Consider the following 17456-nt stretch of genomic DNA (forward strand, 5'->3'; position numbering starts at 1 on the left):
GCCCATTTTTGGAGTTTTGTGTGAAATGATCAATGTTTTGCTTTTTGCTTCATTCTCTTTTGTGTTTTTTGATTTAAGACAAATTAAATGAAGATAATAATACCAAAGAATTTGTGTTTGCAATCATTTTCAGGAAGAAACTGAGTATTATCTGACAGAATTGCAGGGGTGTCAATACTTTTGGCCACAACTGTATGTAGTTTATTTTTATTTATTTTACTCACTTATACAGCGCCATTAATTCCACAGTGCTTTACAGACATTTTATAGTTGTAGGAGAATTATATTTTTTGAGTTCAGATTTTTAGTCATTACAAAGTCACATTACCTCACATCACATTGTTTACCTCTGCAGTTTTGTCTAAAATTTGGCAAATTGAGCCTCCTAACCTTGTGCATGCACCGATGATGTTGGCAATGTTTCTTGCTCCTATAGAAACATGCACAAACCCTATTTACCCACAAAGAAGCTATTAGTCTAAGGTAAATAAAATGAAGTACAAGAGTAAATGTTAAAATATAATTTATTAAACAAGATTAAAATTAGAAAGGTGCTAGGACAAAAAAGAGGGATCTAATTCCAAGGTGTGCACAAAGCGAAGCAAAACGCGCGTCGGGGCAGAGGGACACCATCATGTGACGCAGTAGTATAGCCTGGACAGGTATAGAACGATCATTTAATTTATCTATAGCCTATTATCCTGCACATTAACCTTATGACTCTTAGTAGTCACAGTATTATTGGTATTTTAGTACAGGGTTTTTTGGCTCAATACAATGTTGTATAGTTAATACCTGTCAGGTGCTCTCTGATTGTTTCATTCAGATTCCTGGGTTACCAACCCTATAGCACTATTGCACCTTTCTATTGTTAGGTATTGTGTTTAGAGACACTTCTTGAGTAGAATCTGAGTAGCTAAGGAACACCCTTTGTCATAGGCTGGTTTCACACTTGCGTTTGGCTGGTCTGCGTACATTCTCCGTTAAGTTCCGCCTACTGCTGCATGCGTCCTGCATACCTACCTTGAACATCGGGTACACTGGGACATGCATTGTATGCAGATGCGGCGTTGTATGCGAATGTGTCCGCCTGCAGCATTTTGACATGCCCGCCGACTGCACGGGAACGCAAAAAGGCCCGATTCATCAAAGCTCCTACACCAGAGTTGTGCAGGACCTTTGGCATTCTCTCGCCCAGCTCTGACACAGTGGTCAGATCTGGAGCAGACAATCCCTGTCATTCCTGAGGAGCGGCGGCGTTTCCTGATACCACACATCTTACTCTAGTCCCCAAATGGAGTAAGATTTGTGGTGAGGCTCCAAGATATGCGACCGACTTCAGCACATCTCTTCCTTAAGACCAGTGTGAACGACACCAGTTTGACGAATTAATATTTGACACCAGTTTGAAGAAATAATATAAGCTATAATAAACAATAATAATATACACAAAAAAACAAAACAAAGAGTTAAAAAAAAGTCCTGGAACTCAGAAAATGGCGACAAATTATTTTTTTAACCCCTGACTGACATCGGACGTATTAGTACTCCGATGTCAGTATCCCCCACTTTGATGTGGCCTCCGGCAGTGAGCCCACATCTTTTCCGGGACAGCTGTTTTGATGGCGATTCCACCAGCGGCTATTAACTAGATAAATGCCAAACTCTGACAGCGGAATTTAAATCACGCTTCCGGCCATCGTGCCAGAAATACGCGCACCGGTGACCCCGTCACATGATCGGGGTCATCAGTTCATCGGCATGACAACCAGAGGTCTGCTTGAGACATCTATGGTTGTCAGTGCCGGATTGCTATGAGCGTCACCCGGTGGACGGTGCTCATAGCAACTTGGAAATTCAGCTACAACCACATCCAACAGGATATCTCAGCCGAATCTCCTCAGTGCCTGGATCCCCTTCCCTGCCGCACCTCAAGCTCACTAGACATCTTTGGCTACTTTCACACTTCTGTCTTTTTGAAGACGTTGCAATGCGTCGTTTTCTGCAAAAACCGCATCCTGCAAAGTTGCCCGCAGGATGCGTTTTTTGCACATAGACTTGCATTACCAACGCATCGCGACGTATGGACACGTTCCATACGTCGTGCACTGGATGCGTCGGTAATTGGCGGACCGTCGTCACAAAAAAGTTCAATGTAACTATTTTTGTGCAACGGGTCTGCCATTTTCGACCGCGCATGCGCAGCCGAAACTCCGCCCCCTCCTCCACGGACTGCAGAATGGGTAGCGGATGCGTCCATCCGCAGCCCATGTCGTGCAGAGAATTCACAATGTCCGTCGGTACGTCAGCCCGACGCATTGTGACGGGCCCGTACCAACGGAAATGTGAAAGAGGCCTTTGAGCCTGTTTCAGAAGTTGTTTCCAAGCTCCTCGCTTCTGCTCGGCCAACAACCTGCAACAGTGACCCCATTCCTTCACATCTCCTGCAGTCTCTCTCACCAGTGGTCCCCACTCACCTGACTAAAATATTTAACCTCTCTCTTTCTTCAGGTATCTTTCCCTCCTCGTTTAAACATGCAATCATAACCCCTTTACATAAAAAGCCATCCCTGGACGAGAACTGCAATGCTAACTAACTACAGACCTGTCTCTAACCTTTCCTTCATCTCTAAACTCCTGGAACGCTTGGTCCACTCCCGTCTAATCCGCTATCTCTCGGATAACTCTCTTCTTGACCCCTTACAATCTGGGTTCCGCTCTTTACACTCCACTGAAACTGTCCTCACTAAAGTCTCTAATGATCTAATAACCGCTAAATCCAAAGGTCACTACTCCCTGCTGATTCTCCTGGACCTCTCTGCAGTATTCAACACTGTGGATCACCAGCTCCTCCTCACTATGCTCCGCTCTATTGGCCTCAAGGACACAGCCCTCTCCTGGTTCTCCTCCTACCTCTCTGACCGCTCCTTCACTGTATCTTTTGCCAGCTCCTCTTCCTCTCCTCCTCCCCTTACTATACGGGGTTCCGCAGGATTCAGTCCGAGGCCCCCTCCTCTTCTCTCTATACACTGCCCCTATTGGACAATCAGCAGATTTGGGTTCCAGTACCATCTCTATGCTGACGACACCCAATTATACACTTCTTCCCCTGACATCACCCCTACCCTAATTCAAAATACCAAGGATTGTCTGTCTGCTGTCTCTAACATCATGTCCTCCCTCTATCTGAAACTAAATCTCTCCAAAACGGAACTACTTGTGTTTCTCCCTTCTACTAACCTCTCTCTACCCAACATCGAAATTACCCTGGAGGGTTCAACCATAACTCCCAAGCAGCATGCCCGCTGTCTTGGGGTCATATTCGACACCGAACTTTCCTTTACTCCCTATATCCGATCATTCACTCGCTCTTGTAACCTGCATCTTAAAAACATCTCCAGAATACGACCTTTTCTCACCGTTGAAACTGCTAAGACTCTTACTGTCGCTCTTATTCATTCTTGTCTGGACTACTGCAACTCTCTTCTGATCGGTCTCCCTCTCACCAAACTTTCTCCTCTTCAATCCATCTTGAATGCGGCAGCCAGGGTCATATTTCTGTCCAGCCGCTTCACCGATGCCTCCATCTTGTGCCAGTCATTACACTGGCTACCCATTCGCTACAGGGTCCAGTATAAACTCATCTCTCTCACACACAAAGCTCTCCACAGTTCTGCACCGCCTTGTATCTCCTCTCTCATCTCTATCGCCCTACACGTGCCCTCCATTCTACAAATGACCTAAGGCTAACATCCCCCGTAATCCGAACCTCGCACCTCCATCTCCAAGACTTCTCTCATGCTGCGCCAGCTCTCTGGAATGCACTTCCCCAGATGATCAGACTGATACCTAGCCCCGACCTATTCAAGCGCGCTCTAAAAACCCCTCTCTTCAAACAAGGCTACCACATCAACTACTCAGTAAACTAACTTTGCCCTGTTCCCTCCTTCCAAATATTACTCTGAATCTGCACCCTACTATTCGCCTGTCTCCACACCCTCCATGCACACGATAACTGCACTTGATACTTGACTCTTGCGCTTAAACACACGGGCTGATGACCGAATCATGCAGCTTATATGAAAATCCCTATTTATTATAATTGCCAGACCTGAAATAACAAGCACTTTTCACCTATTGTGTCCCCCTATTGCCTTGTAGATTGTAAGCTTGCGAGCAGGGACCTCACGCCTAACTTTTCTTAACTTGTATTGAATTTATTGTCTGTATATGTCCCCGCTTAATTGTAAAGTGCTGTGGAATATATTGGCGCTATATAAAAATTATTAATATTATTACATAGAGGCGAGATGAACATTGCCTCTTTGTAGCTTAGCCGATCGAGTTGTGCAAAAAAAGATCAAACCTACACATATTTGGTATCGCCGTGTTCAGAATCACCCGATCTATCAATAAAAAAAGGATTAACCTGATCGCTAAACGGCGTAGTGATAAAAATAATCAAAAAGGCAGAATTACGTTTTTTTTGTCGCCACGACATTGCATTAAAATGCAATAACGGGCGATCAAAATGTCGTATCTGCACCAAAATGGTATCATTAAAAACGTCAGCTCGGCGCACAAAAAATAAGCCCTCACCCGACCCCAGATCCCGAAAAATGGAGGCGCTACGAGTATCGGAAAATTGCACAATTTTTTCTTTTCAGCAAACTTTGGAGTTTTTTCTCACCACTTAGATAAAAAATAACCTCGACATGTTTGGTGTCTGTGAACTCGTAATGACCTGGAGAATCAGAATGGCAGGTCAATATTAGCATTTAGTGAACCTAGCAAAAAAGCCAAACAAAAAACAAGTGTGGGATTGTACTTTTTTGCACTCTCACCGCACTTGGGAGTTTTTTTCCCCATTTTCTTGGTACACGATATGGTAAAACCATTGTGTTGTTCAAAAGTACAACTCGTCCCACAAAAAATAAGCCCTCACATGGCCATATTGACGAAAAAATAAAAAAGTTTTGGCTCTGGGAAGGAGAGAAGCGAAAAAGCAAAACCCCAAAACGCTCCAGTCATGAAGGGGTTAAACAAAGTTCTGTTCTGTTATTTTAACCAGGACTATAGAGAATGAATGGAGAAAAAGTCGCCAGGTGAGATCACTGCGCATCCGCACCATGAAAACAAGAGCAAAAGCAACACCCAGAGGGAACGCTACACAACTGGCACGGCCCCCATGTTGGCTGCCCCTTTAAGACCGTGTGTGCCTGTCACAATAGGCGATCGACCTCACCGCGCTCCCAGCAGCACCACCTGTGCACGCTGCACTGGCACCTGTGCGCAGTCGCACTGGCAGGAGGAACAGGAACCCCAGTACAGTGCGTGACGTGCTCGGGAGTGGGCGGGACGATGATTGGAGGGCGTGGCTACGGACAACGTGCGCGAGCAGTGTGGTGGTATGCGCAGGCGTGTGCGCGCACAGCCTGTGTTTTCGGCGTTACGTCACGTGACAGGACTTGCCTGCCTCCTGCTGGCCCAGTCATACGCTCCGTGTCGGTGCTGAATTCTGCCCCCGGGCCCGAGCGGCCAATTGGCAGAGTAGAGGTCGTGTCACTGGAGAGTATGGAGCGCGGTGACAGCTGAGACAGGGCCGATACCGTAAGACGACACGGCGGCGCGCGGGGGCCAGGTGCGGGCAGACTCCCCCGGTGATGGCCTCCGGGTGTCTGTGACGCGCCCGGGCGTCGGTAAGGAGGACTGCGGCCTGGGAGCTCAGGCTCTGCACGGTACTCCGGCTCCTCCTTCCTCCGTGCACACAGGCGGGGACTGCTGCTGGTGGAGGATGTCCGGCCGCCGCTGTGCCGGGGCCTCTGGCTCTGCTGCAGCCCACGGAGACACCGGAGGAAGCGGGGAGCCGGCCCGCGAGCTGTTCGAAGCCTGCAGGAACGGGGACGTGGAGCGGGTGAGGAAGCTAGTGGCTGCCGACAACGTGAACAGCAGGGACACCGCGGGCAGGAAATCCACCCCGCTGCACTTCGCCGCCGGTAAGAGACCGAGGGAAGCGTGTATACATGGGGGAGGGGGACACTGGGGAAGTGTGTACACCTGGGGGGAGGGGACACTGGGGAAATGTGTATACCTGGGGGAGGGGGACACTGGGGAAGTGTGTATACATGGGGGAGGGGGACACTGGGGAAGTGTGTATACATGGGGGGGAGGGGACACTGGGGAAGTGTATATACATGGGGGGAGGGGACACTGGGGAAGTGTGTATACATGGGGGGAGGGGGACACTGGGGAAGTGTGTATACATGGGGGGAGGGGGACACTGGGGAAGTGTGTATACATGGGGGGAGGGGGACACTGGGGAAGTGTGTATACATGGGGGGGAGGGGGACACTGGGGAAGTGTATATACATGGGGGGAGGGGGACACTGGGGAAGTGTGTATACATGGGGGGAGGGGGACACTGGGGAAGTGTGTATACATGGGGGGAGGGGGACACTGGGGAAGTGTATATACATGGGGGGGAGGGGACACTGGGGAAGTGTGTATACATGGGGGGGAGGGGACACTGGGGAAGTGTATATACATGGGGGGGAGGGGACACTGGGGAAGTGTATATACATGGGGGGAGGGGGACACTGGGGAAGTGTGTATACATGGGGGGAGGGGGACACTGGGGAAGTGTGTATACATGGGGGGAGGGGGACACTGGGGAAGTGTGTATACATGGGGGGAGGGGGACACTGGGGAAGTGTGTATACCTGGGGGAGGGGGACACTGGGGAAGTGTGTATACATGGGGGGAGGGGGACACTGGGGAAGTGTGTATACATGGGGGGAGGGGGACACTGGGGAAGTGTGTATACATGGGGGGAGGGGGACACTGGGGAAGTGTATATACATGGGGGGGGGACACTGGGGAAGTGTGTATACATGGGGGGGGGACACTGGGGAAGTGTGTATACATGGGAGAGGGGGACACTGGGGAAGTGTGTATACATGGGGGGGAGGGGACACTGGGGAAGTGTGTATACATGGGGGGGACACTGGGGAAGTGTGTATACATGGGGGAGGGGGACACTGGGGAAGTGTATATACATGGGGGGGGACACTGGGGAAGTGTGTATACATGGGGGAGGGGGACCCTGGGGAAGTGTGTATGCATGGGGGGAGGGGACCCTAGGGAAGTATTTTTACAAAAAGCAGGTCTCGCAATGGTGTTTCATACAGTGCTCCTAATTTCCCAAATATGTGTGAAGAATATATGAGGGGTAACTGGGAAGAAGTATTTAGGTAGTTATGGGGGGGTGACATGAAAATATTTCAGAGGATGACACAGTGGAAGTATATATGTGTGTATATATTATATAATTTATATATTGGGGCTTTCATGGGTGAAGGATCTGTGTCAGGGACCGACACCAGGAAAGGGTATATGTGTCTATAGGCGGCAGGGGGATATGGCTAACAACTATTTTCCCAAAGACTTTTGGAGTTAGGGCATGTCACTTCCTGCAGACTCGCCCGTCAGTCTCCATTAGTCCCGGGCTGCACATCACAGCAGTGTCCTTTCTCTGTATAAGCGCTTGTTAACAGAAGCGATTGTCCGTTTGTCAGACAAATATCTGTTGCCCTGGGCCGCAGTGGAAAGTGAAGTTTTACCTTTTCATCCATGTACTAATTTTCTCAGCCAGAGCAGATAACAGCTGTAATAGGATCTGCAGCCATAGGTGTGTGCTCTTGGCGCAGTTCTGGTTGTGCACGGACTCATCACTGACATTTGGGTTTCTCGTCTCCCTGCTGTGTGGTACTTTGCTGTGTCAGTGAGGCATACTGTCCATTCAGCGCTAATGAAGCTGGAGACGAGCAGATGTGCTGGCTGCTATAGGCTCTGTTTCATCTCTCATGTTCTTTGCTTTTTGGTAACAAAAATGTACCCTGCAGCTCTAGTCCTACCAAAGGAACGGAGAAGTCAGTGAGGATTGTCAGGATTTGTTGTAATCCATTGAAACTGTTATGTCTATCTTTGGGGAAATTATGTTTAAGTAAATTGATAACTAAGGCTACTTTCACACATCAGTTTTTTACCGTCAGGCACAATCCGGCGAATTTTGAAGAAAACGGATCCGGCAAAAGTTGCCGCCAGATCAGTTTTTCTCATAGACTTATATTAATGGCGGATGGGCTCACATTTCATCCGTCGTTGGATCCGTCGAAAATTGTTTTTCCAGAGGCCGGAGAAAACGGACATAGTAATGTTTTTTGTGTCCGTCAAAATAACGGACAGCGACGGATCTGTTGTCGTCCGTCATCTACTATAATAGAACCCTATGGCTCTGGATCCATCAAACTGAGCATGCGTTTTTCATTCTGATCTCTCCGGATCAGCTAGTCAGATCTGGCGCAAAAACTGATCCGACTCATCAGTTTTTCACAATTTGCGACAGATCCGTTTTTTTTTTTTTAAATTCGCCAGATTGAGCCTGACTGCAAAAAACTGATGTGTGAAAGTAGCCTAAAGTGCTGCAGAATATGTTGAGTGGGAGGGGAGGGGCTGACATTGCTGTTCTAATACCAGTCCTAAAATCTTTTCTTACATAGTAGGGTTGAAAACAGATGTATTTCAATCAAGATCAGATTCGTTCTTTTCTGTCTTTGTATATATGAACTATGCATCATAGTGTTATCAGATAGCTGTAAATACAGTGTAGACCAGACACATTTGTAGACATTCAGTCCATTTGAAATTACGGTACATTGATATTTGGACAATGGTCAAAATTTTCTTTTTAAGCACCTTCTATTAGGGCCTGTGCACACGTTACAGATTTGTGGCTTTTTTCTGCACAGATTTGTCACACAACCTGAAACCTGGTTTCTTGATGGCAGCACACGTTGCTTATTTCTGACTTTTAGGTTTAGTGCAGATTTTAACCTCTGGCATGTCGTTTCTTTCAGTGTTTCTGATCTAGATTCCACCCTTACTAATGAGGGGGGAAAATCTGCTCCAAAAACATGCGTTTTTCCTGCCAAGAGATGCAGAAATGGTGGATACATTTCTGCTCCGAATACTTCACTTGTGCACATACCCTTACCGTCATTTAACCATTTTTCGATATCTTTGCTGCATTTGAGTTTGACCACCATTCACATGCATCATTTTGATGTGAAAATGTGAGTTAAATCTGACATGTAAAGAGACCCTTCACGGAGCTCACATCTGCCTTGGGGGCTCAGTTGCAGATTCCATCATATTTGCAGAAAAAAAATAAGACATTTTCTTTTTTGGGAAATGGATGGAAACCTATGGACTCCATAATAAATTACTGTGGTTGGAGCCTTAGGTATAAACTGCAGGCAATTAGAGATTGATTGCAGATGGTGGATTGCTCAATAATCGAACTGTAAATGTAGTTATTAATGACCAAGGAAAGTTAAATTTTACAGGCAAAAATGGTTACGGCAATAAAGCAAGTGATAGCTAATAGTTGTGCACTCAGTCATTGCCTACTGTAAGTGATGTGCATTGGGCAATTCATCTCTAAAGGTACCTTCACACGAAACGACTTTGTAACGATATCGCTAGCGATCCGTGACGTTGCAGCGTCCTCGCTAGCGATATCGTTTCGTTTGACACGCAGCAGCGATCAGGATCCTGCTGTGATGTCGCTGGTCGCTGAATAAAGTCCAGAACTTTATTTGGTCGTCCAATCGCCGTGTATCGTTGTGTTTGAAAGCAAAAGCAACGATACCAGCGATATTTTGCACTGGTAACCAGGGTAAACATCGGGTTACCAAGCGCAGGGCCGCGCTTAGTAACCCGATGTTTACCCTGGTTACCAGCGTAAAAGTAAAAAAACAAACAGTACATACTCACCTGCGCGTCCCCCAGCGTCTGCTTCCTGACACTTACTGAGCGCCGGCCCTAAAGTGAAAGTGAAAGCAGAGCGGTGACGTCACCGCTGTGCTGTTAGGGCCGGAGCTCAGTCAGTGTCAGGAAGCAGACGCTGGGGGACGCGCAGGTGAGTATGTACTGTTTGTTTTTTTACTTTTACGCTGGTAACCAGGGTAAACATCGGGTTACTAAGCGCGGCCCTGCGCTTAGCAACCCGATGTTTACCCTGGTTACCCGGGGACCTCGGCATCATTGGTCGCTGGAGAGCGGTCTGTGTGACAGCTCCCCAGCGATCAAACAGCGACGCTGCAGCGATCGGCATCGTCGTCGCTATCGCTGCAGCGTCGCTTCGTGTGAAGGTACCTTAATTCATCGGACTGATCCACAGGGCTTGAAAGGCGCCCCTAGTGAGTGCTGGAGCCAACGAGGGGAAATTATCAGGAGTGAGCGTTGTTTAGTCAATCTGCCTGTATAAATGGGTCTTACCGCTGGGAGGTTGCTGTGTCCTCCACCTCTAGTTTTGAGATACTTTACTGAAGAGGGCGTCATTTTACAATGAAGGTAAATGCTTCCTTAAAATTTTCTGTGAAGACTTTGGTAATTCTAAGGGTAAGTTCACACAGGACGTTTTTTCTGCGTATTTTTTTCTGCAGCAAAATCTGATTATTTTGGCAGGAAAGAAGCTGCGTCAAAAATGCAGGTTTAGGTGCCCTTTTTTTGGTGCGTTTTTTTTTCCCCCCTCTTTGTCCAGGCTAATGTCCTTAGATTTTCAGCAGCAAAATGCAGCAAATAATGATATCTGCGTTTTTGCTGCAAGAAGTGACATGCTCTATGTCCAAACAACACAGCAAAGCACAAAATACTGATCAAACAAAAAACCAATGTGTGTGCATGAGATGTCTGAAATCTCATAGGCTTTGCTGGTACTGTAAAAAGCAGCTGAAAATTAGCATAAAAAACGCAGCAAAAATACACAGCAAAAACGTCCTGTGTGAACTTACCCTAAGGATGATTGATTAGACTTGGATGTGGATCTCTCAGCTTCATGGCATGTAGTCGTTTCCCTATACTCATCTCAAGGCATCACCCCTGTATAACCAGCCTTTGTGGTTTTTAATCATTTCAGACTTTTGGGGTGTTTTTAATGGCCTAAGCGGTGATCTTGGACATGATTGGTGTATACAGATTGCTATAAAGAAGGCTGACAGTGGGATTTATGCTGACAGTGGGATTTATGCTATGTGCACATGTTGCCGATTTGCCTCTGGAATTTTTTGTGCGGATTCTGCATGTCTTGGCGGAAACCGCAGGTGCGGATTTGATGCTTTTTTTTATTCAGATTTTGTGCGGATTTCATGCATTTTTACCCCTGCGGATTTCTATAATGGAATGGATACAAAAACGCTGCAGATCCGCACAAATAAATGACATGCTCCTTCTTTTAATCTGCAGCGTTTTCCATGTGGGATTTTCTGCACCATTAGCACAGCATTGTTTTTTTCCATTGATTTACATTGTACTGTAAATCACTTGTGGATCTGCAGCGTTTCTTGCACGGAAAAAACGCTGCTTATCTGCAGTAAATCCGCTATGTGTGCACATAGCCTTAATGAGTCCCCATTAGGAATATGCTGCAAGTAAATGCGGTGAAACTTGCACCATCTTCCATCAGAGCTAGTCTGACCCAGCTTTAGTAAATGTGCAGAAAATGCCCTTCTTTGTATGCAGATGCTTTTCACTCATTAAGTTCCCTTCCCAGAGGCAAACTGAAACATGGCTTGTTCATAAGGTTTGACTTTAGAAGTGTACCGGAAGTTTGCTTATTGTGTGACGTGACCACTTTTTTGTTCTAATCTGAATGATTTACTAGGTTTTGTTGCTTGCTCCATTAGTTAGGTAGATGTCAGCCACAACATACTGGGTTCATGCAAACCACTTAAAGGGAAGGTGCCACCAGTTTTTTTGTAGTTTGTTTTTTTGTGAAATTAAGCTTAAAATAGTAAATAAAATGTGTTAATGCAATGTTTGCACTGTTTGCAAACATTTCTATATGAAAAATATATATTTTCTTACAAATATATATATATTGACCACTAGGGGGAGCATTTTCCGTTTTAAACCTCAAGACCTATAGTAAGACTTACCAGCTTTACTGTTAGCTGGATAATTGGGGCAGTAACTGCTGACATCACCATTTCCCTCCCCTTTTTGGTGGTCTAATATCCCTAGGGCAGAATGAAGAGCAGCATCACAGGGCAGAGCCATTTTGTGTGTGACTGCCCTGTGATCTGCTATCACCAGCAGTTACTGCATCAGAAACACAGCTACAGAGTTTACAAAAGAGCAGAACACAGTGGGCTCTGCAGCATGGTGGACTGGAGGAAAAGTGAAGACATGTGGTGTTTATGTATGGAGCAGCATTATCTGAGCGGAGCTGTCTGTGACTCATCCCTCAGTAAGATAAGAAGGAGATCCAGGTCTGCAGTGAATGGCCAGGCAGTGTGGAGGGAGGGGAGAGATACATTGGTATGGCTGAGAAAGACTGATGGGAGAGAGAGCTCCCTCTCAGCAGGCTGTGAATGCAGCTTACCGGAGATCTCCGGGACTCTGTGTGAGGAGGCGGAGACAGAGCAGGAGAAGCACACAGGGAGGGCAGCGTGTGAGAGCAGAGGATGTCTGCCCAGGATGTGCAGTGCCTGGAGTACAGAGGAGCATGGAGGTAAATCACCCGCACTCCCCATCCTCCGGTTCCAGTGAGTGCTTCTCTCCTGCGATAGAGAGTAAGTGGAGCTGGGCAGAGACCACTGGGCTATAATAAAATGGTGGCTAGTCACACCTACAGCAGTGAATTGTGCAGCCCACAGAGGCGTGCCCAGCTCACTGCTAATGCTGCTACAATGTTATAGATAGGGTCAGCGCCGGTCTATTATCTCCTATGTCCATGGGGACATGCCGTCCATGCATGTCCATGCCGTAAAATGACACTGATAGTGTCGTGAACTGCTGTGAAACCAAGATGTCAGCCCCCAGTGCCTTCTTTAAACTTATATAACACACAAAATCTGTTTCACATGCATTTAAAACTTGGTTATAGCAGCATGTTATGCTACATTAAAGTGATTTATTAATGATCTACAAACGCGGAACCTTCCCTTTAAGGAGAAGTCATCCCATTACTCAGTAGGTCCAAAAGGTGTATTGAGGGAAGAGATGGATCTGGTTTTTGAAAGACGTTTTCTTAAACTAATAATCTTCACATTGGATAATGTACGGATTGCTGGGAGTCTGACTGCTGGTGACATGGTTCCTGAGAGTGGGGCTCAGTGGTTAGCACTGTTACTTTGAAGTCCTGGGTTCAAATCTCCCAAGGAAAACATCTGCAAGGAGTTTGCGTTTTTTTCCTCCAGGTACTGCAGTTTCCTTCCTCACTCCAAAGACATAATGATAGGGAATTTAGATTGTGAGCCCCATCGGGGACAGTGATGATAATGTCTGCGCAGCTCACTGGAATTAACGGTGCTAGATATGTAAATAAAATAAATGTGCCTTTAATATATGCATGCCTAATGGTTTAATTTTGTCCTGAAGTTAACATCTGTCAAAGAGGCCAGATGCTGCTTTTCTTTTTTGCCTTTGTTTCCCTAAAATGATATTTTGATCAATAAGGTGTAAAATGACCCTGTTTTGCACCATGAATTGGTACTGTGACTCGCTCCCTAATCTTCCAGTACCCGGTGCCCCGTTTGCCCCAGTCACGGGCAGTGCTTTTTCCCCTCCTAGTTGTCACATTAGGTGACACGTTATCTTCTGTAAGTCACGTGATTGTAGGTCTGTGTTCATTTATTCAGGCCACTAAAGTCAATGCCATGATTTTTTTTTTCTTTGTACAAAAGATCATTTCAGTTTTTGGTTTGTCATTGATTTTTTCCATTTTTTTTTTATATATATTCCCTCATTTAACTTACGCTGTTCTGTACCAAGTTACCTATTTAGTACTTGATTACAGTATACAAGATTGTGTTACATTATAGGACATTGTGTTCCTTTATACATGGAAGCGATGATGGAGAATGAGGTAGGGCTTTAGCTTTCTCAGTGATTCTGGACCTGAAGTGAGCAAAGTACATGTCAATAAGAGCTCCTCTAGTGCATTACCACAGCACGAGGCAGCAAATGTCTATAATCTGCGATAAATGGCCAATACAAGGGAGAAGCTTTGTTTTTTATGTATCCCTTTTGGGCTACAGTGTATTTTTCTAATGGAGGACGACAGATAAAGACAAAAAAACTATTTTGAAATTGCGTTTTGGATGTAAAGTATTATTTTATTTTTTGGGTCAGTGTGATTATAGTGTTGCAAAATTTTTATAGCTTTTAACATAACTTTAATTTTTCTGCTACTGAAACTATGTGAGGACTTTCTTGAAAGATATGCAATAGTTTTGATTGCTATCCATTGTGACTTTAACCCCTTCACCCCATGGCCAATGTCCATCTTTTGTGTTTGTCTTTGTTACTTTTTCATCCACACAACCTTATGGGACTAGTTTTTTGCTGGACAAGTTGTACTTTCGAATAACACCATTCATTTTATCAAGTGATGCTCAGTAAAGTGGGAAAAAATTCCAAGTGTGCTAAAAAATTTTGAAAAAGGGCATTATTGTTTTGTTTTTTTAATTTATCATGTTCACTACACTGAAAATGCCTGGCAATATGATTCTACAGGTCAGTACGAGTGTGCGGATATCAAACATGTATATTTTTTTTTTTATTTTTTTTTTTAAGTGGTGAGAAAAAATGTGAACATTTGTTAAAAAAAAAAAAAAAAAAAATCATTGTCGCCATTTTCTGAGACCTATAACGTTTTCAATTTTTGGGATATGGGGCTGTGAGAACTTTTTTTGTTGTTGCACAATTAGCTGACATGTACTGATACCATGTTGGAGTACATACAGATGTTTTGATTGCCGTTTGCTGTTTTTTTTTTTTGTTTTTTTTTATACATTGCTGTGGCGTTTAAAACCCATTTACCAACCAGGTAGCTTTCACAGTAGAATTTACATGACAAGCATGGAGGTCTTCAGCAGACCCCTGGCTGTCATGGCAACCCTTTGGCACCCCGCTATCCCATCCCATGGAATGATGCAACTCCCTGCCATTGTGTGTTAAATGCTGCTATCAGAGATTGACAGTGGCATTTAACAGGTTAACAGCCTCGGCAGAGCTCTACTCCACCCTTGGTTGTTAAAGACAGAGATTAAATTCGCCATCATCAGTCGGGAAATATGTGGGCTCGGCTTGCAAGCGGCACCCAAGTCAGGACGTACGTCTACTGGGTTAACGGGATTTTGTCAGCATAGACTGACTGTTCAAACCAAGTACAGGCGCTCGGTTCCTCACGACGGGGCCAATTGTGTGTGTATACCCACACCCAGAATCCGAATTCTCTGGTCCCAGCTGTTGCAGCATAGTGACATCTGTGCTGTACAGCCATCACTCACTTACAGATGGAGCAGATGTATTTCATGCACTTTCTCTGCACCATACCTTTTTCTTCATTTGGCACTAACAACATAGCGCCAATGCCATAAATCCATTGACAATTGCGTGAAGGCGTTAACTTACCACACATTGATATTGGCTCTCTTATTGTTCTAGATGGGCACCCTGACTGCTTAGACGCATTGCAAGCAATGTTGACAGAAGCCCTGAGATCACCGGGCACAAATGTCGAGTGTCGGCTGAAGTGGCGTATAGTATGTCATAGCTGATCACTCACTTCACTCTCTGGCAAAGGAATCTGGGTTTGGTAGTTACCAGTGTGATGCCAGTGCCAATGTAAAGTTTGGGAGAGGACTGATGGCCTGGGGCCGTTTAATTGTTGGCATAGGTCCCTAATCCCCGGTTACTGGAAGCATTAGTGTTATTGTATACAATGATAAGTTAGAGAGTTTTGTGGCACTTGTTTGCTAAAAGTGCTTGTCTCTGTATTGGGGCGTAGTGGTTGTGTAACCCACAGATACAACCTGTGTTCTGGTCCTAGTGATCCATGCTTTCCCCCTGGATAAATGTGATGGGTGCTGCATAGTGGGGGCTTCTGGTAGTGGGACCTTCTGTAGTTTTGTGTCCGTGCAAGGTTGATAAAGCCATGTGTTTCTAAAGTAATATGACTTATTTAAAATGTCATCTTTTAACCACATTTCATATTTAAAATATAGCAAAATATTAAGTGCTTTTGTTTTGTTTTTTTCTTGTCTTCAAGGATTTGGACGCAAGGACGTTGTAGAGTATTTACTGCAGAGTGGCGCCAATGTCCACGCTCGCGACGACGGTGGTCTTATTCCTCTCCACAATGCCTGCTCCTTTGGTCATGCTGAAGTTGTCAATCTCCTGTTGAGACATGGCGCTGATCCAAATGCCCGTGACAATTGGAATTATACCCCTCTCCATGAGGCCGCCATTAAAGGCAAAATAGATGTCTGCATAGGTATGTCAAGCTCTAGAACGGCAGAGTAAAGGTATCTTCACACTCAGCAACTTTACAACGAGAACGACAACGATCCGTGACGTTGCAGCGTCCTGGATAGCGATCTCGTTGTGTTTGACACGCAGCAGCGATCTGGATCCCGCTGTGATATCGCTGGTCGGAGCTAGAAGTCCAGAACTTTATTTCGTCGCTGATGACCCGCTGTCATCGCTGGATCGGCGTGTGTGACGCCGATCCAGCAATGTGTTCACTTGTAACCAGGGTAAATATCGGGTTACTAAGCGCAGGGCCGCGCTTAGTAACCCGATATTTACCCTGGTTACCATTGTAAAAGTAAAAAAAAAAAAACAGTACATACTCACATTCTGATGTCTGTCACGTCCCCCGGCGTCCACAGGGTTAAAACTGCTTTCGGCAGGAGCGCTGCTAATATGCACGCGCTGCTGCCGAGAGCTTCCCTGCACTGACTGTCAGCGCCGGCCGTAAAGCAGAGCACAGCGGTGACGTCACCGCTGCTACTGCCGGCGCTGACACATTCAGTGCAGGGAAGCTCTCGGCAGCAGTGCGTGCATTAGCAACGCTCTTGCCGAAAGCAGTTTTAACCCTGTGGACGCCGGCGGGGGATGTGACAGACATCAGAATGTGAGTATGTAGTGTTTTTTTTTTACTTTTACAATGGTAATAACCAGGGTAAATATCGGGTTACTAAGCGCGGCCCTGCACTTAGTAACCCGATGTTTACCCTGGTTACCCGGGTGCTGCAGGGGGACTTCGGCATCGTTGAAGACAGTTTTAACGATGCCGAAGTCGTTCCCCTGATCGTTGGTCGCTGGAGAGAGCTGTCTGTGTGACAGCTCCCCAGCGACCACACAACGACTTACCAACGATCACGGCCAGGTCGTATCGCTGGTCGTGATCGTTGGTAAGTCGTTTAGTGTAACGTTACCTTAAAGGGTGAATACCCGGATGTTATAGTATGAATAAAGACAAGTTTGCATTAGTAAAAACTTGGGCAGAATTTCCATATAACTGGAATAGCAGTTGTAATTATCCACAAATAAAATATATAACATTCTGTGATTTAATATGCTATCAAACCATCCATCAAGCTCATTAT

The 17456-nt window shown here is 45.7% G+C and overlaps 1 protein-coding gene across 4 annotated transcripts in view; it reads left to right on the forward strand.

Moving 5' to 3' along the window:
* The first annotated feature begins 5411 nt into the window (after positions 1-5411).
* The window catches only part of TNKS2 (tankyrase 2), a 73097-nt gene continuing 61052 nt past the window's right edge, over positions 5412-17456 (forward strand). For 2 of the 4 annotated variants that reach the window (XM_077258965.1, XM_077258966.1), the window contains exons 1-2: positions 5414-5996; positions 16115-16339. In XM_077258965.1, the coding sequence (XP_077115080.1) occupies positions 5795-5996; positions 16115-16339 (427 nt within the window). In that variant the 5' untranslated portion in view covers positions 5414-5794. Of the gene's footprint in view, positions 5997-16114; positions 16340-17456 lie in introns of all 4 variants that reach the window. The other 2 variants (XM_077258964.1, XM_077258967.1) reach the window with 2 other exon arrangements.

This window comes from Ranitomeya variabilis, chromosome 4, assembly GCF_051348905.1.
Source record: "Ranitomeya variabilis isolate aRanVar5 chromosome 4, aRanVar5.hap1, whole genome shotgun sequence".
Classification (NCBI taxonomy): Eukaryota; Metazoa; Chordata; class Amphibia; order Anura; family Dendrobatidae; genus Ranitomeya; species Ranitomeya variabilis.